The sequence below is a fragment of the Hyperoodon ampullatus genome (assembly GCF_949752795.1).
Source record: "Hyperoodon ampullatus genome assembly, chromosome: 5".
NCBI classification, from domain to species: Eukaryota; Metazoa; Chordata; class Mammalia; order Artiodactyla; family Ziphiidae; genus Hyperoodon; species Hyperoodon ampullatus.
This window is the reverse complement of record NC_136918.1, coordinates 31,327,296-31,347,881: the sequence shown is the minus strand read 5'-3', so window position 1 is coordinate 31,347,881 and position 20,586 is coordinate 31,327,296. Positions and strand designations below refer to the sequence as shown.

Genomic DNA, 20,586 nt, shown 5'->3' with positions numbered 1-20,586 from the left:
ACTGGATTTTGTATTAAATTTTAATTTTTAAAGTATAATTCAAATCGCCCCATGGGGCTAGTGGCTGCCATCCCGGACAGCACAGGTCCAGCTCCTGGACCCCAGATTTCACCCCGCTCCCCACTTGGAGAGATCACGCCACGCTCCCGGGTCCTTCTGCTGCCTTGTCTCCTTGCCTCTGCCTGGTTTTTCTTGCCACAAGGAGCGGCTGTCACAGCCCTGTGAGAAGGGCGGCCAGGACAATCTGATTTCACCCTCAGGAATTCTGCAGCAGAGGCAGAAGTGGAAAGACGGCGCCAGGGCAGAGCCGGGACCTGGGGAGCCAAACCAGAAAGGCCGAGGGAAGAGGGCCCAGGAGCAGAGAAGAGGCAGAGGTGGAGGAGGGGGGGCGAGAGCAGGAGCCCCCGGGGGGCTGGAGCCAGCCCCGTGAGGACCACAACCCCTCCCTGCCCAGCACCCCTCAGGCCCAATTCCCCATCAGCGAGTTTCATCCAACCAGGGAGCCTGGTGAAGACAGCTGCAAAGGGACGGAAATGTGCACGGAAAAGAAAGAAGGGGAAGACAGTACCAGGGCCTCCGAGTTGGAAGCAGCAGAATCACTACCGGGGACCTCTGCCTAGCTCCCTCCCTCCACTCCCCCTTTCTTTCCCACCTCAAACCCCCAACTTCAGAGGCAGAGGCTTCTTGAGGCGTCTGCCAAGCCCACCTTCTGTGGGGACTGTGCCTCATGCGTAAGCAGAGCCCTGCTGCTGTGCTTCTGACACAAGACCCTCTCCCAGGGGACAAAACGGAGGAAGCCAGAGGGGGGAGAGATGGGGGCACAGAGAGAGTTGACCGAGAGGGAAGAGAAAGCAAACGAGAGAAGAGGAGGCAGCAGAGGCGACCCGAATTCTGCAATTACACAGCCCCATCATTTACCAACCTTTGGCAAAGTCACCTTTGAGAGTGAGGACTGTGAATAACGATGTTGGGATTCTTGGTGTCCCTGCTCAAGGCTCTACAACGTCGTCCCCACCCTTGGGGTTCATGAAGGAAACTCCTGCCTTTTATTTAAGCCGTTTGAGTGGTTTGGAAGAAAGTGTAGGGGATTCCACCCCAGATCCAGACCCAGGGGCAGGCCCTGTGCAGCTCGGCAGCCTTGGTGACAAGGTCAGCCCTGCTTCCTCTTTCCACAGCACCACACCATCTGTCCTGGTTCTGGGCCACCAAGAGCTTCCTTCCACTGAGAGAGGAGAAAAGGAAAGTAAGAAAAGATGGTTGGTCAGCATGGTTTCCTGGGGCCAGTTGGCCTCTTCCGAGGTTATCAAGGGTCTGAGAGCTTTTTTAGGCCTAAGTGGAACCAAGTTACTCCCAGGCAGAAAGGCTGTGCTCTAGAGTTCTGATCTGACTAGAGGGATGTTTCCAAACAAGCAGGTGCAGACCCACTCCGGTCTCCCAGAGCACAAGCAGCCCCCACAGCTGTCCCCGCACTGGACCACCCAGTTTCGTGCAGCATCAAGATTCCACAGCCATTTGGAGGCCGAGTTAAGGCAGTCGGTAGGTCTGGGAATAAGGAAAAAGCTCTTTTTTCAACTTTTTAAATTTAAAATAATTTCAGACTTGGAAAAAATGAGGGTAAGATGCAGACTTGATGTCCCTTTACCCTGAAATACTTCACTGTGTATTTCCTAAAGATGAGGACATTCTCTCACAGAACCAGAGTATGACGATCACAATCAGAAAATTAACACTGATACGATGCCATTAATCCAGTCTATGACTTTGTTCAAATTGCATCAACTGTCCCACCAACGTCTTTTACAGCAAAGGGAAAAAGATATTTTTCCTGGTCCAGGATCCAGTCCAGGACTCAAACGGCATCTACTGTCAATCTCTCTCTAGTCTCCCTAATCTGGAAGCATTCTTCAGTTTTTCATGGTCTTGATAGTTTTCAATAATATGAACTAGTTATTGGGTAGAATGTCTGTCACTGGGAAAGACTCACTTTCAATTCACCTTTTCTGTTGATGTTACAGAGGCAGGAGCCACCAGGATGGAATCTAACCAATTACAAAAAATACGTTTAAATAGTCTAAGGTCCAAAGCACCGCAAAGGAGAAAACCCAACAGCCCTTTAGTCTTCGGGCACAAGGGTCAATTGTATGAGGCCCAGGAGGAGGGACAGAAGTTACATAACCACCCTACACACACACACACACACACACACACACACACACACACACACACTCAGACACACATACACAGAAAGACACAGGCACACTCATGCACACACAGACACACTCTCTCACACACACAGTGACACACACATACACAGCAGAGCTGAGACGGCTGACAGGACCCGCTGCTTTTTTCATTCAGAGCCAAACACATGTTTTTAAACCCACAAGATTCTTTGTGTGAGAGGAGGCAGAATTGCTGAAACTCAGGCATTTTATGGAGTTCAACCACAAGTGAACTATCTCCCTGTCTGCACCGAAAGGCTTAACATATTTCCTCAATTTTAAGACTCACTTTTTTTCAAACATTTGCAAATATTAGGGGAACTTCCCTGGTGGCCCAGTGGTTAAGAATCCGCCTGCAGGGGATATGGGTTCGATCCCTGGTCCGGGAAGATCCCACAGGCTGTGGAGCAACTAAGCCCATGCGCCACAACTACTGAAGCCCGCGTACCCTAGAACCGCAACTACTGAGCCCACGCACCGCAACTACTGAAGCCGGTGCGTTCCAGGGCCTGTATGTCGCAAATACTGAACCCACGTGCTTCAACTACTGAAGCCTGTGGGCCTAGAGCCCGTGCTCTGCAACAAGAGAAGCCACTGCAATGAGAAGCCTGCACACTGCGACAAAGAGTAGCCCTTGCCTGCCGCAACTAGAGAAAGCCTGCACGCAGCAGCAAAGACCCAATGCAGCCAAAATAAATAAATAAAATAAAATAGGCCTTCCTATTAAAAAAAAAGTGCATGTATTAGATTTTAGACGGATCATACAATTAATGAGAACATTTATCAGGGGTGATGTTTCAGCCACCCATCAAGCAGCTATGCAATACAAGGTCTGTTTTATAATTAACATGAGTGTCAGCATAGGGCAATGGTGAGTTCACGGCCCGGCCTAGGGAAGCTCGAGGGACCAGGCAGTGAGGCCTCTGTGGAAAGCACGCACCCCCCTCCCAGCACTCCAGGCAAGCTGCTGCCTTGCTCCTCTTGGAGGACCTTCCTTCTGACTGCAGCTCACCAAACAGAACGGAAAGAACGTAGGACAAAGGATGCAAAGGAAACAAAGTAAAAATCCACTGCCATTGGTTTAAGAGACACGGAAGAACACAGACGTGGCTAAAAACAGGAAAAGTGGCTGCTTCTAGCAGAACTGGGGGTGGGAAGGAATGAGGCAGAGGACTTTCATTTTCTCAGGGGCTTTTCTTCAACTATGTGCAAGTATTGCTTCAATAAAGATCAAACTTTAAGTTGGCTGCAGCACAGATTGACCAATGTTTTGTATTTCCCCATCATCAAGACTGAGGGGGACTCAGCTCATTCAGCATGTGGCTAGATTCAAATCAAACTCTCAATCATTCCAGTAAACTGGTGCAGTCACTATGGAAAACAGTATGAAGGTTCTTCAAAAAACTGAAAATAGGGACTTCGCTGGTAGTCCAATGGTTAAGACTCTGCGCTCCCAATGCAAGGGGCCCGGGTTCGATCCCTGGTCAGGGAACTAGATCCCGCATGCCACAACTAAAGATCCCACATGCTGCAACTAAAGATCCCGCATGCCGCAACTAAACATCCTGCATGCCGCAACTAAAAAAGATCCCGCGTGCCGCAACTAAAGATTCCGCATGCCACAATGAAGATCCTGCACGCAGCAACAAAGATCCCACATGTCGCAACTAAGACCCAGCGTAGCCAAGTAAATAAATAATTTTTTTAAACTGAAAATACAGCTGCCATATGATCCAACAATCCCACTCCTGGGCATATAGCTGGACAAAACCGTAATTCAAAAAGGTACATGCACCCCAATGTTCATAGCAGCACTATTCACAATAGCCAAGACATGGAAACAACCTAAATGTCCATCGACAGATGAATGGATAAAGATGACATGGTACATATATACAGTGTAATACTACTCAGCCATAAAGAAGAATGAAATAATGCCATTTATAGCAACATGGATGGACCTAGAGATTATCATACTAAGTGAAGAAAGTCAGACAGAGAAAGACAAATACCATATGGTAACACTTATATGTGGAATCTAAAATATGACACAAATGAACTTATCTACAAAAGTTTGTGAGGACTCACAAACATAGAGAACAGACTTGTGGTTGCCAAGGGGGGATGGGGGAGGGATGGATTGGGAGTGTAGGATTAGCAGATGCAAACTATTATATAGAGAATGGATAAACAACAAGGTCCTACTGTACAGCACAGAGAACTATATTCAATATCCTGTGATAAACCATAATGGAAAAGAATATGAAAAAGAATGCATATATATGTATAACTGAATCACTTTGCTATACAGCAGAAATTAACACAACATTGTAAATCAACCATACTTCAATAAAATAAATTTTTTTTTAAAATCTCGGTCATTCAATATCAGGGCTGGAAAAGCCACTGCCCATCATTTAGCTGAGAGGCTGCCATTTCACAAAGGAGGAAACTGAAGCCTCTCCCAAGGATGTGTATTTGGCGAGTGTCAGGGCAAAGACTGAAAACTTGGTCCCCTAAGTTCTAGATCAGCATTCTTTCATCTCACCAGCCTCGGTGAGGACCTCAGAAGATAGAGCCTCCACACCCACAAACACACATATTAAAAACTACTTCAGGGCATGGGCTCCAGCCTCAGACTCCTGGATTCAAATCTTGGGTCCTCATCCCATTGGCCATGTGACCCGTGAGAACTGGTTCAATCTCCATGTCTCATCAATGTCCTCAAGACACTGTGTTAGTTTTAAGAACTAACAGGATAAACTATACAAACCACTTAGCACAATGCTTTTGATAAATAATTGTGACTTTTACGCAGGTGTTGTTATTCAATAAATAGCAATGGTTAGAAAGGGAAGGACCAAAGCTAGCTGAACGTTTTATATGCTAGGTACTGTGCCAGGCACTTTACAGCCATGACCTTATTTAATCCTTAACAACCCTGCAAGATAGGTATTGCTCTTCCCACTTTAGACAGCAGGAAATGAAAAACCCAGAAAAGCTAAAAACCTTGCCAAGACTGCACAGCTTATGAAGAGGCAGGGGGAGAATTCAAACCTAGCTCTCCTGAACTCCAAAGCCCATGCTTTTCCTCTATTAGCTCCAAACCAAGTTTTCCTATGCTTTTTTGATCCCAAGGTTCACAGCATCAAAGTATGATTTGCTTGAACAAGTTCCAACTTGGGGAGTGGATCCAATTTCCAGCAAATGCATGCAATACCAGGATCCTATTTCTGCAGTGGGGACGCTAGCAAAACCCGTGGCAGGGAAAGAAAGCAGCGCTCAAGAGCTATCCAAGGAGCTTAAGAACCTTCCCCCTGAATTTATAAAGTGTTTGTGTACTTTAGCTACTGTACTTTGGGGACTCTAGGCTCCACTAATTTTCTGTAATAGGCATTGAAGCCACGGCATAATATTCTCTCAGACAACATTTTTAAGAAACAGGCAAAGCAAAGAATTCCCTATCACAAGACCCATAGCACTGCTCAAAACTGCTCCCTCTTGCTTTAATTGTTGCTGGCTAGTTTAAGGTTTACTGACAGTACGAATCAAAGTCCTTGCTCAAAACTGCTCCCTCTTGCTTTAATTGTCACTGGCTAGTTTAAGGGTTATTGACAGTACAAATCAAAGTCCTTGCTCTGCTGGCTGGTTAACTATTAAAGCAATTCGGCAAGGCACTGTGAAATGTGGCTGTTCACGAAGCAAACGGACATCCTGCGGGCCTCAGAACGAGTCACTGTCTCTGTATCACCACCAGGAGTGTGGCCATTCTAAAACAGGGCTGGAAATGCTTTATGACTGCTCCCATCAAGAGATGGCATCTGGGCCATCTCCTCTTGAACCTGGGCAGGCTCATGGCTGCTTGGACCAGCAGAATACCACAGAAGTGCTGCTATGGGACTTCCAAAGCTGGGATGCTCCCACCTGGTCATCTTGGGATGCCCACTGCAGGGAGCCGGGCACCATGAGGAGGTCAGAGTAACTGGGACCGCCGTGCTGGGACAGTTGGATGTAAACACTGACCACTGACCAGCTGAGCCCCCAGCCAAGAGCCAGTATCCATGGCCAAACACAGGAGTGGGCCTCCTCGGACATCCAGTCCTGTGGGGCATTCGGATGAGCACCCTAACCCACCCCCACCAAAATCTGCCTGCAACTGCTCGGGACTCCTCCAGCGAGAACCACCCTGCAGAGCCCTCTCCAAATTCCCGACCCAACAAATCATGAGCAAAATAAAGCATTTGATTTGGGGTAAAGTAGTTTGGGGGGTAATTCATTAGGTAGAAATAGCAACCAGAAACACAAGGAAGGACATCTTCGTTTCATCTCTTCTTCCAAAAAGCTGGGACTCCCCTGGTGGCACAGTGGTTAAGAATCCGCCTGCCAATGCAGGGGACACAGGTTCAATCCCTGGTCTGGGAAGATCCCACATGCCGCGGAGCAACTAAGCCCATGCGCCACAACTACAGAACCTCCGCTCTAGAGTCCGCAAGCCACAACTACTGAGCCCGCGTGCCACAACTACTGAAGCCCATGCACTCTAGGGCCTGTGTGCTGCAACTACTGAGCCTGCGTGCTGCAACTACTGAGCCCTGTGCTGCAACTACTGAGCCCTGTGCTGCAACTACTGAAGCCTGCACACCTAGAGCCCATGCTCTGCAACAAGAGAAGCCACCACAATGAGAATCCTGTGCAATGCAACAAAGAGTAGCCCCTGCTCGCCGCAAGTAGAGAAAGGCTGCGCGCAGCAATGAAGACCCAACGCAGCCAAAAATAAATTTTTTTAAAAAAGCCAAAAACCAGGGAAGAGAACATTAAATCTGCAGGTTTCATATCTTATCAGAATGAAGCTGAAGCCTTTTGCGTGTTGGCAACAAAAGGGTCAGGTGGACGAACATACCCAAACCCCGTTCATCATGCTTCGGGTGAGTCTGATGCCACAGAGTACGCGTTTACATTAAGTGGGTTTGGCTGCAGTGAGAATAAACAGCGGATGTTCCTGTCATTGTCTCCCTGCTGGAAGTTTCTTTCTGTCAGAGCAAACATTAATATCTCTTGGATATTCCAGCAAAACACAGCAAAGGAAAGAAGTCAGGCAAAAATAGAATGAAATTGTTTTCCATCTTCCTTTAAGGAAATGAAAGAGGCTGATTCTCTGAACTCTCTAAGAGTGCTTTTGCAAATTTGCAAATTATCGTCAGACTCTTGGTTAAGATGTGTTGCATAAAAGGGATACAGTCTCTACTGTTAGAAGCATCTATGTGGCGACAGGCAGATTAAGTAACTCTCGGAAAGGAGGGCTGGGCGAAGATACCCGGGATGCTGCCAAAGGATGAGGTTCAATAGATGTTTAATTCATCCAGCCGACACACACACAAATACACCGCTATGTTCAAAGTTCCTACCATAAACGCTCAGAAGGAAAAATAACAGCTCAATATTAAAAGGCTGCAGCCCACAGGGACCACAGCTCTCTGCCAACAGGGGTATCTGAAGATTCTATCAACCGTGGGGACAACAATGGATCCGCCAACCCTCAGAGCCTGTCTTCTTTTGAGGCTGGGACACCCTTAGACACCCTGGAGTCAGAGGGAAGGTATCCCGGATAAACGTGGGGACACAGTCATGTCACTGTACTACAACAGCAATGGCCTGTGTTCCCACAATGGTGCCAGCTAAGGGGCCAGGAAAGTTTACATACTATCTCACTGGTCTTTAAAAGAAAGACACATCTGATTTTTTTAAAGCAGTAGACTCCATTTCAATATTGACAGTTATTTCTATATTCTAGCCAACAGCCCACACTAATATCATTTTTGCCTAAGTGACTACAGTGAATGACGCCCACTTATATGTGCCCACAAGTCTTTATCCATGTAGAAAGGATGCTACTACTCAAATCCATATAGTAACTAAGTTTGAATATCTAAATATTCTTAATATTTGGAATGTTTTCCACTGTTCTATCTTGGTGATTGTTTTGTATTTTCATAAATGAGGGTCTCTTGGCTGCAGACAATTCTAAAATGCCTTTAAGGCACTTTTCATGGCTCTGTGAATTACCATATGAGAGTTTAACAATACAGTAATTCACCAAGCAAACCCACCAACATCTGCGTTTATCTACAATTAGGGCAGGGACTACCAATCTGAAAGTTTTTTCCCAGCAGCCTTCATCGTTCCTAAAATTCCTTCCAAAGACATTCATCTCTTTGACTCATAAAGACATCTTTTTATAATAGTGCTTTGTTCTCCACCCTCATGCCCTGCCTATGAAAATGATAAAATATGGTCATTGCAAATAATTCAGAAAACATCAAGAAATGAAAAATTAAACTCACCAGCATTCTTAGCGACCAGCACTACCCACTAGTAACATCTGAGGGTACATACTTCTCAGACTCTGTGGTAATGCATCCCTCTACTCCATCACCAACCAACATGAATCAACACTTCTGTAGAATACAACAAAAATAAACTAGAAAAGTGAAAAGCCACTTGGATGTCACAGCAATGTCAAACTGCTAAAGAGAAGAATTTCTAAAGTCTTACTCTCAATTTCTCTACGTACTTCACCTTAACTGGTAACAAGCAGATCATAGCCTGTGGACCACACTATGAATATCTCTGTTCTAGACATTTTTTCTGTTAAATATACATGTTCTTTTACTGTATGTATATATGCTTTTACATATACTCTACACATAGCTTTATATGTTTTCCCCCACTAGATTTTTTTTCCACTAAATAGATCATGGCCATGGGTCCACAACTACACATGTCGTCCTATTTTAATGCAAAACACTCTTCAAACCCTGGCATCTCCAAGCAGGGCAGAATCTTATACCTCCATGAGCTAAGACCTCTGGGAGTGAGGGCTTAGGGGAGGGGAAGGAGGTCACAGGTTGTGCTTTAGCAGTGTTGCCATTGTGCCCAGGGTTGGCCCTGCCTAAGGAAAGCCCAGGGACCAGTGCATTTCCAGAGCAGGCACTAGGGAAAAGGGACCTGCCGGTTTTGCAGGACACTGTGTATGGCAACGCCAAGAGCCACGAGTCCACAAGGTGTTTGGTTCTAACCACAAACTCCAGCCATTCATTCCGACATTCATCGTACCCCTGTGTGCAGGCACCGCATGAGATACTAGGGCACAAAGATGGGGAGGCCAAGCCCCTCCCTCCAGGGGCCTAGTCCCTTGGGGGAACCAAATACACAAACGACCAGAACACAGCCTAATGGATAGGCGTGAGGCTGCCAGTGCCAGTGAGGACAGACTCCTGGGCACCGCCGCCCCCCCCCGCCCCGCCTCCCCCCCACCCCTGGGGAGATTCTGAGTCATCAGGTCTGGGTGGGGCCCAAGACTCTGCAATTCCAGCTTGGTCGCATGATGCAAAGACCACACTTTGATGGCACTGCTCTAGGGCACTGGTTCACCACCAGGGGCAACTCTGCCCCCGTCCCCTGGGACACTTGCAAGTCTGGAGACATGCTTATCTGTCACAACTGGGGGGTGGGGGTGGGGTTGACTGGCCTTTAGTGAGTCGATGCTGCTAACCCTCCTACAGTGGGCAAGACAGCCCCCCCACAACAAAGACCGTCAACAGACAATGTCAACAGCGCAGTTGGGCAACTCCTAGAGAGCAAGACACTTGAACTCCAGGCCTCAGTTTTGTTATCAGCAAAATGGGGATGATAGTATCTACCACAGAAAGTCGTGCTGAGCATTCAGTGACTTTATGCAAAGTGCTTAGAACAGGGTCTGGTACATGGTAGGCACTTATTATTATTATTGTTATTATTATTAGCTATCATTATTATTGAACAGCAGACAAAAACAAGCAGAAAAGACATTCCAGGATGGACACAAGTCCTTCCTGCAAGTACCCACCATGCTGCGGCCCTCACCTGCCCTGCTGCAGTAACAGCAGCAATGATGTTTATTCGTGGCTTACTACACACCAGCAGTGGAATGAGGAAACTGAGGCCCAGAGACATTAGGTAACTTGCCCAAGGTCACACAGCCACTAAGGGGTTAGTAACCTGTAGACATTCATCCACTCAAACATCTACAGAGCGCCCATTATGTGCCAGGCAAATCCCAGGAGAAGACAGCCTAACACAGCAGGGCTCATGCAGGGACACAACTGATTTCCACACCCTGCAAACCAGCCACAGAGCAAAGCCCTGTTGCTCCAGAGACTGCAGAGTCCACCCTGCTGTAATCCTAGCCTTACGAGCCCTCTCTCTGGCCCGTTGCCCAGAGCCGGTCTCTGACAAAGAGACGTCATGGCAGGGCCTGAGGGGAAGAGGGCAGAGCTGCGGTGGGCCTGGCTCCAATGCACATCTCGATGGAACTTTCTCTGCATCCGGCGGTCCCCGGCGCTCGCTGCCAGCCCCGCACGCAGGAAGCCTCTCCCTCACCCAGGCTGTGCAGCTAGCAAAGCCTTGCCTCACACAGTGTCTCCTCCTGTCCCCCAGGCCACCCAGGAAGAATAACTACGCCAGTTCACAGACGAGGGGACTCAGGCTCCAAAGGGGCAAGTGCCCCCAGAAGTCAGCAGAGCTCGGGTTCTAACCACGTCACCTGATGCCAAGACGTCCCTCCACCCACCCCTTCCCCATGACTTTGGGTTTTTTCCCCCTTGACTCTAAAGTAATACAATTCAGTGCAAATAATTCAGAAAATATAGAAAAGTAGAAAGAGAATACGTCTTACTCAACTCTCACCAGACATAACTGGCATGTAATCCTTTCCTGATATTTTTATGCATATAAACATATATTTTAGAATAGCATCATGAGTCTAAATCATGACTCCAAGCTTTTGGAACCTGTTTTCCATTCAGATGCCTTTCTAGGTTAATAACAAGCTGTGTCATCATCCAAAAGCCTGGATTCTCTTAGCTAACGCCTGGGCTTGGTATTCATTTATTTCCTCAACCCCCTACTGACAGTCACGCAGACTCACAATTTTTCCAACATTTTTAAACAATGCTGCAGTGAGCACTGTTGGACCTGCATCCTTGCCCAGTTAACCCCTTAGAATAAATTCTTACAAGTGCAACTGCTGGGTCAAAAGTCACTGTCCCCCAACATCCAAGCAGCAGTGTGGGGACCACCACCCAAGCAGGAAGCCCTAAGGCCTACTATTCCAATGGCCAAACTTCAGGTCAGAGCTGTGGGGACAGAAGTAGCCCCAGCTCAGGGGCCCAGGAGGCCCAGTAAAGACCTCAAGTGTGTTGATCTTTACAACCAGCCAATGAACAAAGGGTCCCATCAACGATGCTCCCGCCCCTAGCACTGCACAGGCTGATGCCCCCTATTGCAGCAAAGCGTCCCCCGGCTCCCAAGACCCTGCCCGGGTCCCTCGCTCTGTGGCCAAGGCTTGAATCCAGGACCCCCTCACCGCCCCCCCACCCCCGCGAGGTGAGAACCCCACACAGGACTCAGCCGGCAGGGGGCCCTCAGTGCCGGTTCCATGAACGCCTCCAGGCCACTGTTTCCTCAAACTAGATCTGGCTACAAAAGAGATCCCAGCCTCACTACACACACACACACACACACACACACACACACACACACACACACACACACACACACACACACACACACACACACACACACACACACACACACACACACACACACACACACACACACACACACACACACACACACACACACACACACACACACACACACACACACACACACACACACACACACACACACACACACACACACACACACACACACACACACACACACACACGTCTTCAAGGGGAAAGTGCTAAGATGTGACGGCACTGCCCTCTCAGAAAAGAATCTCTCTCTCCCCCTGACTTGTGTGAAAAATTCATTACAAGCGAGTCCAGGCTGCTCCCAATTCACCCCCTCCCCCACCCCCTCCCCCGGGTTTCCAAGCTCAGGACAGTCTTCTTTTTAATTTCTTTCTTTCTTTCTTTTTTTTTTAAGAGAAAATGTTTGCTGGTTTCTGGCAGGGGCAAAGGCAGATTCTGGGTGCAGGCCTTATGCGAGTCTGAGGAACACAGATGTCCAGAATCAAATGCTTTTCAAACAGCCCTCCCCCAAGCACTGAGGGGAAGCGCACGGCCATTTACAATCAACCTCCCTTCCCTCCCCCCAGGGAAGGACAGGCTGGAAAAGTCGGCTTGTGATTACTCAGAGCCAGGAAAGCTGTCTGTGGACAGCTAGGCCTGGCTGTGTCCTTCCCCCTCCTCCTGGACCATTTCACACCCTAGAACAGCCCGCCTTCAGAGGGAGCAGGGGGAATACAAAAACACTACACATCATAGTAAAAAATAAATAACTGGCACGGACTATTACAAATCTTGATTAAAATGATTTAGAAATTCTCTGTGCTGCCTCTTGTTTTAACAAACGTTTGAGAAGAGATCGCTCTATTGGGTACGCATTGTAAAAGGGCATCAGCACATTTACCTGGACTGCCCCACCTGGCAGGGCTGCTGGGCACTGAATGACCTGTTTATCTCTCTCCATCCATCGCTCTCCCCACCCCCAGAGCATTGGCCCCCCTGGCTGGTCCTGAGCCGGGCCAGGCCTCTCTCTCTCTCACCTTAGCACTGGCTGTTCCCACTGCCGGAACACCCTTCCCACACAAGGCCCCGAGGCTCGCTCCCTCCAGATGGGCTTTCACGGAAGCAAATAGTAGATGCTCAAGAAATAACTCCATGAGTTAATAATTAAAGCTGACTAACCAATGCGCCTGTGGGAAAATACATGTGCTTTCTTGACTTGAAACATCAGGCTTATATCCAAGAGCCTCTCTGGTTAAAAGGTTACTCCCTTCAACAGCTTGAAAAGGCTGGCTCTCTCAACACAAATCAGAGTGCCAAGGGGATACCATGCCGTCCAGACAAGGTCAGAGGCAAACCGTGGTCATGGGAAGGGGCAGCTGTCTGCCTGACAACAGGCCAGCCATCAGACACCTTTGGTCATCTCCCATTTAAACTGCCGAGACTCGGAATGGGATCCAAGGGCGAATCCCAGCTGACACCTCAGCTGCGGCTGCCCAGAGGCAACTGCGCCACAAACTGGTCACCAATTCGTTGTTTTTTTCAATTTTTTTATACAATTTGGAAAGGTTACTTTCCATTTACAGTTATTACCAAATATTGGTTATTTTCTCCGTGTTGTACAATACATCCTTGAGCCTCTCTTACACCCAATACTTTGTACTGGTAACCACTAGTTTGTTTCTATATCTGTGAGTCGTTTCTTTTATGTTATATTCACTAGTTGGTTGTATTTTTTAGATTCCACATATAAGCACTATCATACAGTGTTTGTCTGCCTTATTTCACTTAGCATAATGTCGTCCAAGTCTATCCGTGTTGCTGTAAATGGCATTATTTCATTTTTTATGGCTGAGTAATATTCCACTGTATATATGTACCACATCTTCTTTATCCATTCATCTGTCAATGAACACTTAGGTTGCTTCCATATCTTGGATATTGTAAATAGTGCTATGAACATTGGGGTCGCCAATCTGCTTTAATCACTCAAAGTCAGGAGGGGTGTTGGGCCCTGCAGACCATAATCAAAAAGCAAAGGAAAGGAAATGCAGACAGCAAAAGACCCTCCCCTAGTGGCTGCGAATAGTATACAGTCAGTCCTCATTATTTGTGGATCCCAAATTTGTGAATCTGCTTACTCACTAAAACTGATTCCAAAATCAATACCGTGCTGCTCTACAGTCATCTGTGGACCTGCACAGAGTGGCAAGAAACTCCAGTAGCCTGACGTGCCTGCTTCCAGGGAGGATGAACAGATGCCCGCCACCCTGGTCCAGCTCTCATGCTGTAAACAAACATCCTTTACACAGTCCATTTAGTGCCACGCTTTCTGCACTTTTGTGCTTTGTGTTGGTGATTTGGCTGTTTAAAACAGCCCCCAAGCCTAGTGCTGAAGTGTTGGCTAGTGTCCTAAGCCCAGGAAAGCTGTGGTGAGCATTATGGAGAAAACACGTGTTAAATGAGCTTCGATCAGGCTGAGCCATGGTGCTGATGGCCAAGTTCAACCAACAATACGCATTAAGTAAGGTGTCTTTAAACAGAAACACACATAACACACGGTTATGTACTGATCAGTGGATGAAGGTGTTGGGACCAGAGGCTCACAGGAGCCTAATGAGGTTTAAGGTCCCAAAAGCCGCTGGTCACAACATCTCCCTTGGGAGCCACGGCTCAGTATTCACTAATTCAAGGCTCACGGCGACCTTAGTGAAAACTACCGCGAATAAGGACAACTGACCATATACTAAGGTGGCTGCTTCCTGCCCCACGTCCTCTGGCATCCCCTCCCCGCCCCCCGCCATCATCCCCACTGCTCTCTCCATCTGCCACTCCACACACGGGCTCCCTTGCTCGGCAGGCTTCTGCTCAGGTGTCTTCTGGAGACTCCTCTGTCACATCACTCTTCTACTGGACTCATCACAATCAGTAAGTACTAGCCAACCCTCCACGCCTCACCCCCACCTGAAACGTCAACTCCCGGAGGCAAAGCCTCTAACTTGTACCCATATCTACCTGTATCTGCAGGGGCCACAGTGCCTAACACAAGGTGGGTGGCCAGTGCCCGTCTGAAGGGACACAGCCCACCACACACACAGCCACAAGGTCCCTGGCGAGTTCTGGGATCATGACAAGCATCCAAAGAGCCTGCACAGAGGCTGAAACCCCACCGATTAGACGCCCACTGTGGCCCAGGGCCACGTGCACCTCCTGTGCACTTGAAACGTGGCTGGTCCAAAGTGAGATGTGCTCTAGGTATAACAGATGCACAAGATTTCCAAGACTTGGTACAAAAATATACGTAAAACATCTCATTCATGATTGTATTGATTCCATATTGAAATTATTGTATCTTGGACATTCTGGGTTAAAGGAACTAGATTAAGATTAACTTCACCTGTTTCCTGTTGCTTTTGAGCGTGGCTGCTAGGAAGTTTTCATGACGTACAGAGCTTGGTACTATACTTGTCTGAGTCCACCTGGGTTATAATAATGCCATAGAAAGGGCAGCCAGTGACACAGGCCAGCCCTGACCACCTCTCTCGGCTACTGGCTAATACTCTCCAGAGGCAGGCAGGAAACACCTGTCCCGCGGCTTCCTGTGACACACAAAGACCTAAGTGTGTTCCGAAAGAGGGCTCAGAAATCAAGGCTGAAAAGAGTTAAGAGATGAAACAATTGTGCCCTCAGAAGGGGAGCACCACCAGAACAGGGGCCAGTATTGAGCAGGTCTACAGATATGTGTTGAATGAATAAACCAGTACTTTGCAAAAAAAAAAAACGATTTCTAAGTTGTTTGATCATATTTGGGATAGAATACAAGAGCTGGAGGGGACCTGGAAAATGACCAGGCTCTGCCATGTCGCTGAACTGTGAGGACGCTGTGCTTCCGTGTCCTCCCCTGGAGAAGAGGTGGTCCCTGCCGGTCCCTACCTGCCAGGCCCACGCCGTCCAGTAGAACTTTCTATGATGATGGGAGTCTTTTCTGATCTGTCCATTACAGTGCCTACTGGGCCCTCGAAACGTGGCTACTGTGACTGAGGAAGTGAAATTTAATCTTATTTAATTGTAATTAATTTAAGTTTAAATTCAAATTGCCACATGTGGCAAAAGGCTGCCATCCCGGACAGCACAGCTCTGGCCTGCTGTGACAGGCAGGAAGGAGATAAAGCTTGTAAAAAGCACTTTGGAAATGCCAAATCCTGACAGAAATGGTAGGGGTTTTGTTGTTGAATGTATTACAAATGCGAGATTCTGAGAGATTTCAATTGCCCAACGAAGAGACTTGATTCATCGTAAGTGAAAAAATTTAAACACACAGATTGTACTTCACCTGGGGGAGAAGTGTGTTCACAGACACCTGTAATCAGAACAGAGCAAGAACGCTTCACACACAGCTCAGGAAACTAGCTTTAACCCTCTGGGCCACAGTACCTCCAGGGCCTCGACAAGCAGGCAGAAATCAAGGTTGCCAGGGTGTTGCTGGTAAGATTACATTCCTATCTCCCACCCCCTCACTCTAGGGACCAGCGGTGTCCTGCCCCTTCCGCTGACCTTCCCTGCCATTCCTCCTGCTACAGAAACGGGTCCTCCCACAGCCCTCAGACAAAAGCAGGGGTTGTTCAAATTTGATGGATGGTAAAACCAACCAGTGCTGAAAAGGGATGCGGACTAAGTGGGAGCTGTGAAGAATGCTAATCTGTTTACACTCAGGTTGGAAGATGCTCATGAAATTCAAATCAAGTTCTCGGCTCCCAAGATTCTTCCCAGCAGGAAAGCCCTTTCCAGTCTAAACAGCTTTTCGGTACCATTAAGATCATTATATTCTACGCACAAGCAGACAATAAAGAAAAAAAAGCACGGGAGTGGAAGGGGGGTGAATGATTAGGGCCAGAAAGTCAAACAAGTCTAAGTCTTTCTGAGGAAACACACAATATTTCCAAGTACCAGTGTAAGGAGCTGCCCTAAAATATTTAAAAGATTTTGTGAGCTCATTCATTCTTGTCCATTAAAGAGCACAGCTACTTTTCCCCTCAGTCCTTTTAACTTTTCCACAGACACATTAACTTTAGGGCTTAAGCGTGTGTAATGCCCCCGGTTTGGGCCCCTCGGAGCTTCCATGATGAAAATCACGTGAAACTGGATCCACACGTGTTCCACCCACAAGCTGGCCTCAGTGGTGTAATTTATTCTGTCAGGCAGCAGGCTGTTGCTCAACTTCGAGGACGGAATGCCAGCAACCACCCTCCAGCTATTAAAACAAAATGAACCAGCCTGGGGTCAGCGGGGCAGACGCCACTTCACTGAGAAAAGAGACCCAGCTTTCCGTACCTCAAGTTCAGTCTCCCGTCTGTTTATATCATCCGTGGATTGATTTAACTTCTCCAGTTCTCCCTGATGAAGAAAAGGGACAGAGAAAAGATTCAGGGATTTGTCTTTTGTTGCCAGTATGACTCAACCCCAGTACCTGCAAATTACTCTGGCACAATTTGTAGGAAGAGGAACGAGTCAGTGGTAATTCTTAAGGAAAACAGTTGAGCCTTGGCTGGAAGAACAAATGAATGTCAGCATTTCTGAAACCTTTTTCTTGATGGTGGTCTTCTTGAAAATGACTTTAAGGTCCTAGGAATTTGTCTTCTCTTAGAAGGTCAATTATCTATTCCAGGTATGTGCCTTCAGGTAAACCCACCTGTTACAAATGGTTTAGAGGCTGAATCAAAACAATGCTTTCTGCTTTAGAGCAAGGATTTTGCAGAAAAGATAATAAAAGAAAACAAAGCCAAGCCTGAAGTATAAACCCAATGAAATAATTTAAATCAAGGGTACAATTCTGGCATTATCTCATCCATGGTTGAGTATTTTTCTGTAGGAATGAAAAGTCTTTTCAAACTGCCAGTTATTCAACCTACCTAGCTGTTTTACAAAACAAACAACTAAAACTAGCTTTAATCCTGATCCTTTAAATAAACATTTACACACTGACATTTTGTAAAAAAAAGTGCCCAGCGTGAAGTTAACTCATTTTACTCAGCAAACAAAGGACCTTGTGAACAGAATTCCCCTACCAAGAAAACAAAATTGAGTAGCCCGAACTGATTTTAATAGAATTCCTAATGCAAAGATTTTTCCACCTGATTTTTATCTTGCTAGCCTGCCATAACAATTCATTTAAATGCAACAGCTGAGTTAAATGAGCTTTTAATTGATCTGCGAGCTGAAAAACCAGTTAAGTCTCCAGAAACCGAAGCACATGCTGAAAAGCAATATTTAAAATAAAAAATAAAAAAATAAATAAAAATAAAAAACAGCTTTATGGAAAGGGTAGAAAAACGGGTCTTCGAAAGCGATGTGCTGTGCTTTTTGCTTGGAGGGTGAAGAGGTTAAGCTGTCACTCCGAGATCTCGGCTTGGAAATCGTTTTTAATCATCTCCCAGAGAAATGGAGGCACAGGAACCGGGCCAACCCTCTTGCCTTCTCGCGCGTCAGCTATGCGCACCGCTTGTCCCAGATTTCTGTTCACACCCGACCTCATATGGAGGGAAAGCTGGGTTTTAAACCGTTTGAGGCCAAGCGGAGAGCTGAGCCAGTGGTGACAATAAGCCCTTCGGTTTGCTAACAATGAATCAGAGGAGAAGGGAGATGGCTCAGGCCGGGCACCTCTGCCAGCAGGAGGCTCCGACCCCCAGGCACGGGTGGCCGCCCACCTGCAGGGGCCGACGACGCCCACCGCCCCGGGAGCCCGCGCCTAAGCGGCCGGCCCGGCTCCCGGAGCCCGGAGGTTGTGCAAAGCCCGCGGCGCCGCGAGCCCGGCCGGGTACCCAGACGCCGGCGTGGCGCCCCCGCCCCCTTTCCTCTTTGTTGCGCAACCGCCCGCAGCGCTGGGCACGCTGCTGCGACCCCCGGATCCTGCCGGGGAATCCCGGCGATAGAGTCAGGCTGCATCCACGCGGGCACCGCAGCCTCCCAGGAACCGGGGGAAACCGGGTTCTCAGACCCTCTCCTCCAGCCCCGGACTTACGCTGCCACCTCCCCCGGGCTCAAGCACCGGTGGGGGGTTGGGGGAGGCGGCTGCGAGGTGGACTCAGTGCAGATGCTGGGGTCCTTGTGCACCCCCGCGCGCCCTACCTGGATCCGGGGGTCCACCTCTTCCTCCTCCTCCAGCCCCGGCTCCATCCCCTCCTCCTCTTCCTCCGAGTCCCGGGCTGGCGGCGGCAGCTCGGCCGGCTCCTCCGGACGGCTCCGCTTCGGCGCCGCGTCCATGCGGGCGGCGGACTTGGGAGCGCGGGGGTGGCGGCCGCAGACTGGGCCGAAGCCGTCTGGCCACCGCCCGGCGCGCTCAGAAGGCGCCGCTCGCCGCCGCGGGTTCCCGGGCCCAGCTCAGGAGGAAGTGGGCGCGGTCGCCCCCTCGCCGCCGTGGCCGTCAGCGCAGCGCCGCCCGCTCCGCCCCCAGCCCGCCGGCTCTGCGCGGCCCCGACTCTAGACCTGGCCGGCCGGCCGGGATAGCTGGGGCTCCGTCACAAAACCTCACTCCCGGAACGCGTGAGGGTGGTGAAATGGGGGAGCCCTCACCCCCTTTTACCATAGCAGCCCGACTAGATCACAATTTACCCAACGTCGGCCGCCTGGTGTCAGGGTGCTTTTCTCTCCCTCCCTCCTCTGCTAAGGCAATTGACTGCATGCAAGGAAAGTTTGGGGTATTCCCACCATCTGAAGGCATCTTTAGAAGCTTGTACTCAGTGACCCTGGACCAGTTTCAAGACTCACTCAAACCTCTGTGTACACTCAAAGCGCTTTTGTCCCCTTGGGTTAACCTGGGGAAATGTGTGTACCTGAAGATTTCCCCAGAAAAGGGAACTGAAACATGCTTACATAGACACAAAAGAACAAAGAAGGGAGCCAGCTGCAGCTCCTTGCGTGGATTCCTTGCCCAAAGGCTGTGGTCCCCATTGAGCAGAGCTCCATACGCAAGCACCTGTGCTTTCACAGTTGCGGGATGGTCCTACCTGAAGAGGCAGGAAGCATGGAAAATCCATTGATCAGGGATGTGCGTGGTGAGTGGGTGCCTGCCAGTACACCCTTCTCAAGGAGATGCGAGTGCAACCCCTGTTCATGGGCACGCGCCATCCAAGGATTTGTGAACTGGTGAGGTTTCCTGCCCACCTTGAACGAGCAGAGAGCCAGAACTTGCCTGGCAAATTCAACATCACAAAAAGCCAAAGAATAAGGGGAATGTTTGTGCTTTTATGAAATGGCAGGGCCACTGTGATGTCAGGAGAGCAGAAGGTCAGATGACCTTAGCAAAGCAAGCAAGGACATTGCCACTGGCCATTGCTAATGTCTCCTTCACTACAAAAATGCAGAGCATACACGCTTTCTACACAGAAGCTTGTGGCCTGTGGGCTCTGTGAGTTCGGAGGGCAGACTTGCTTGAGAAAGGAGCCTCTTCCCGAGAGCCTGTCATTAAAGCCAACCTTGGGAAACGTGCTTATGATGGTTTTATCAAAAGCTAAGTTGGGGGGGGTTACTCCTTGGGCAAGGTTCCACCCTATACACTCTGGCACTGTGGTCCACCATCACAGGAGCTTGCTTGTCTCCTGGAGGTAACACAGGTGTACACCGTGGGTTTGGTTGTGAACAGGTCACACCTGTTCACTGTTCTTTAAATCAAGTGAAAGTCAGCAGTTCTTTGTGAGATGTTCTCAAGTTCCCTGCTAAAGACATAGTTGCTTTTCATCTTCCAGTGATGGATGAAGGCAGGGTCAAGATGGCCATTAAGAGTCACAGATTGAGACAGAGGTTGAAAACAAGTG

The 20,586-nt window shown here is 48.6% G+C and overlaps 1 protein-coding gene across 6 annotated transcripts in view; it reads right to left on the bottom strand.

Moving 5' to 3' along the window:
• SH3BP5 (SH3 domain binding protein 5) overlaps window positions 1-19,036 on the bottom strand; it is a gene marked incomplete at both ends in the record, with an annotated part of 82,618 nt that extends 63,582 nt beyond the window's left edge. For 5 of the 6 annotated variants that reach the window (XM_079705130.1, XM_079705131.1, XM_079705133.1 and 2 more), the window contains 2 exons: window positions 17,108-17,170; window positions 18,902-19,036. In XM_079705130.1, the coding sequence (XP_079561256.1) occupies window positions 17,108-17,170; window positions 18,902-19,036 (198 nt within the window). Of the gene's footprint in view, window positions 1-17,080; window positions 17,171-18,901 lie in introns of all 6 variants that reach the window. The other variant, XM_079705129.1, reaches the window with a different exon arrangement.
• Between the last annotated feature and the right edge of the window lie 1,550 nt (window positions 19,037-20,586).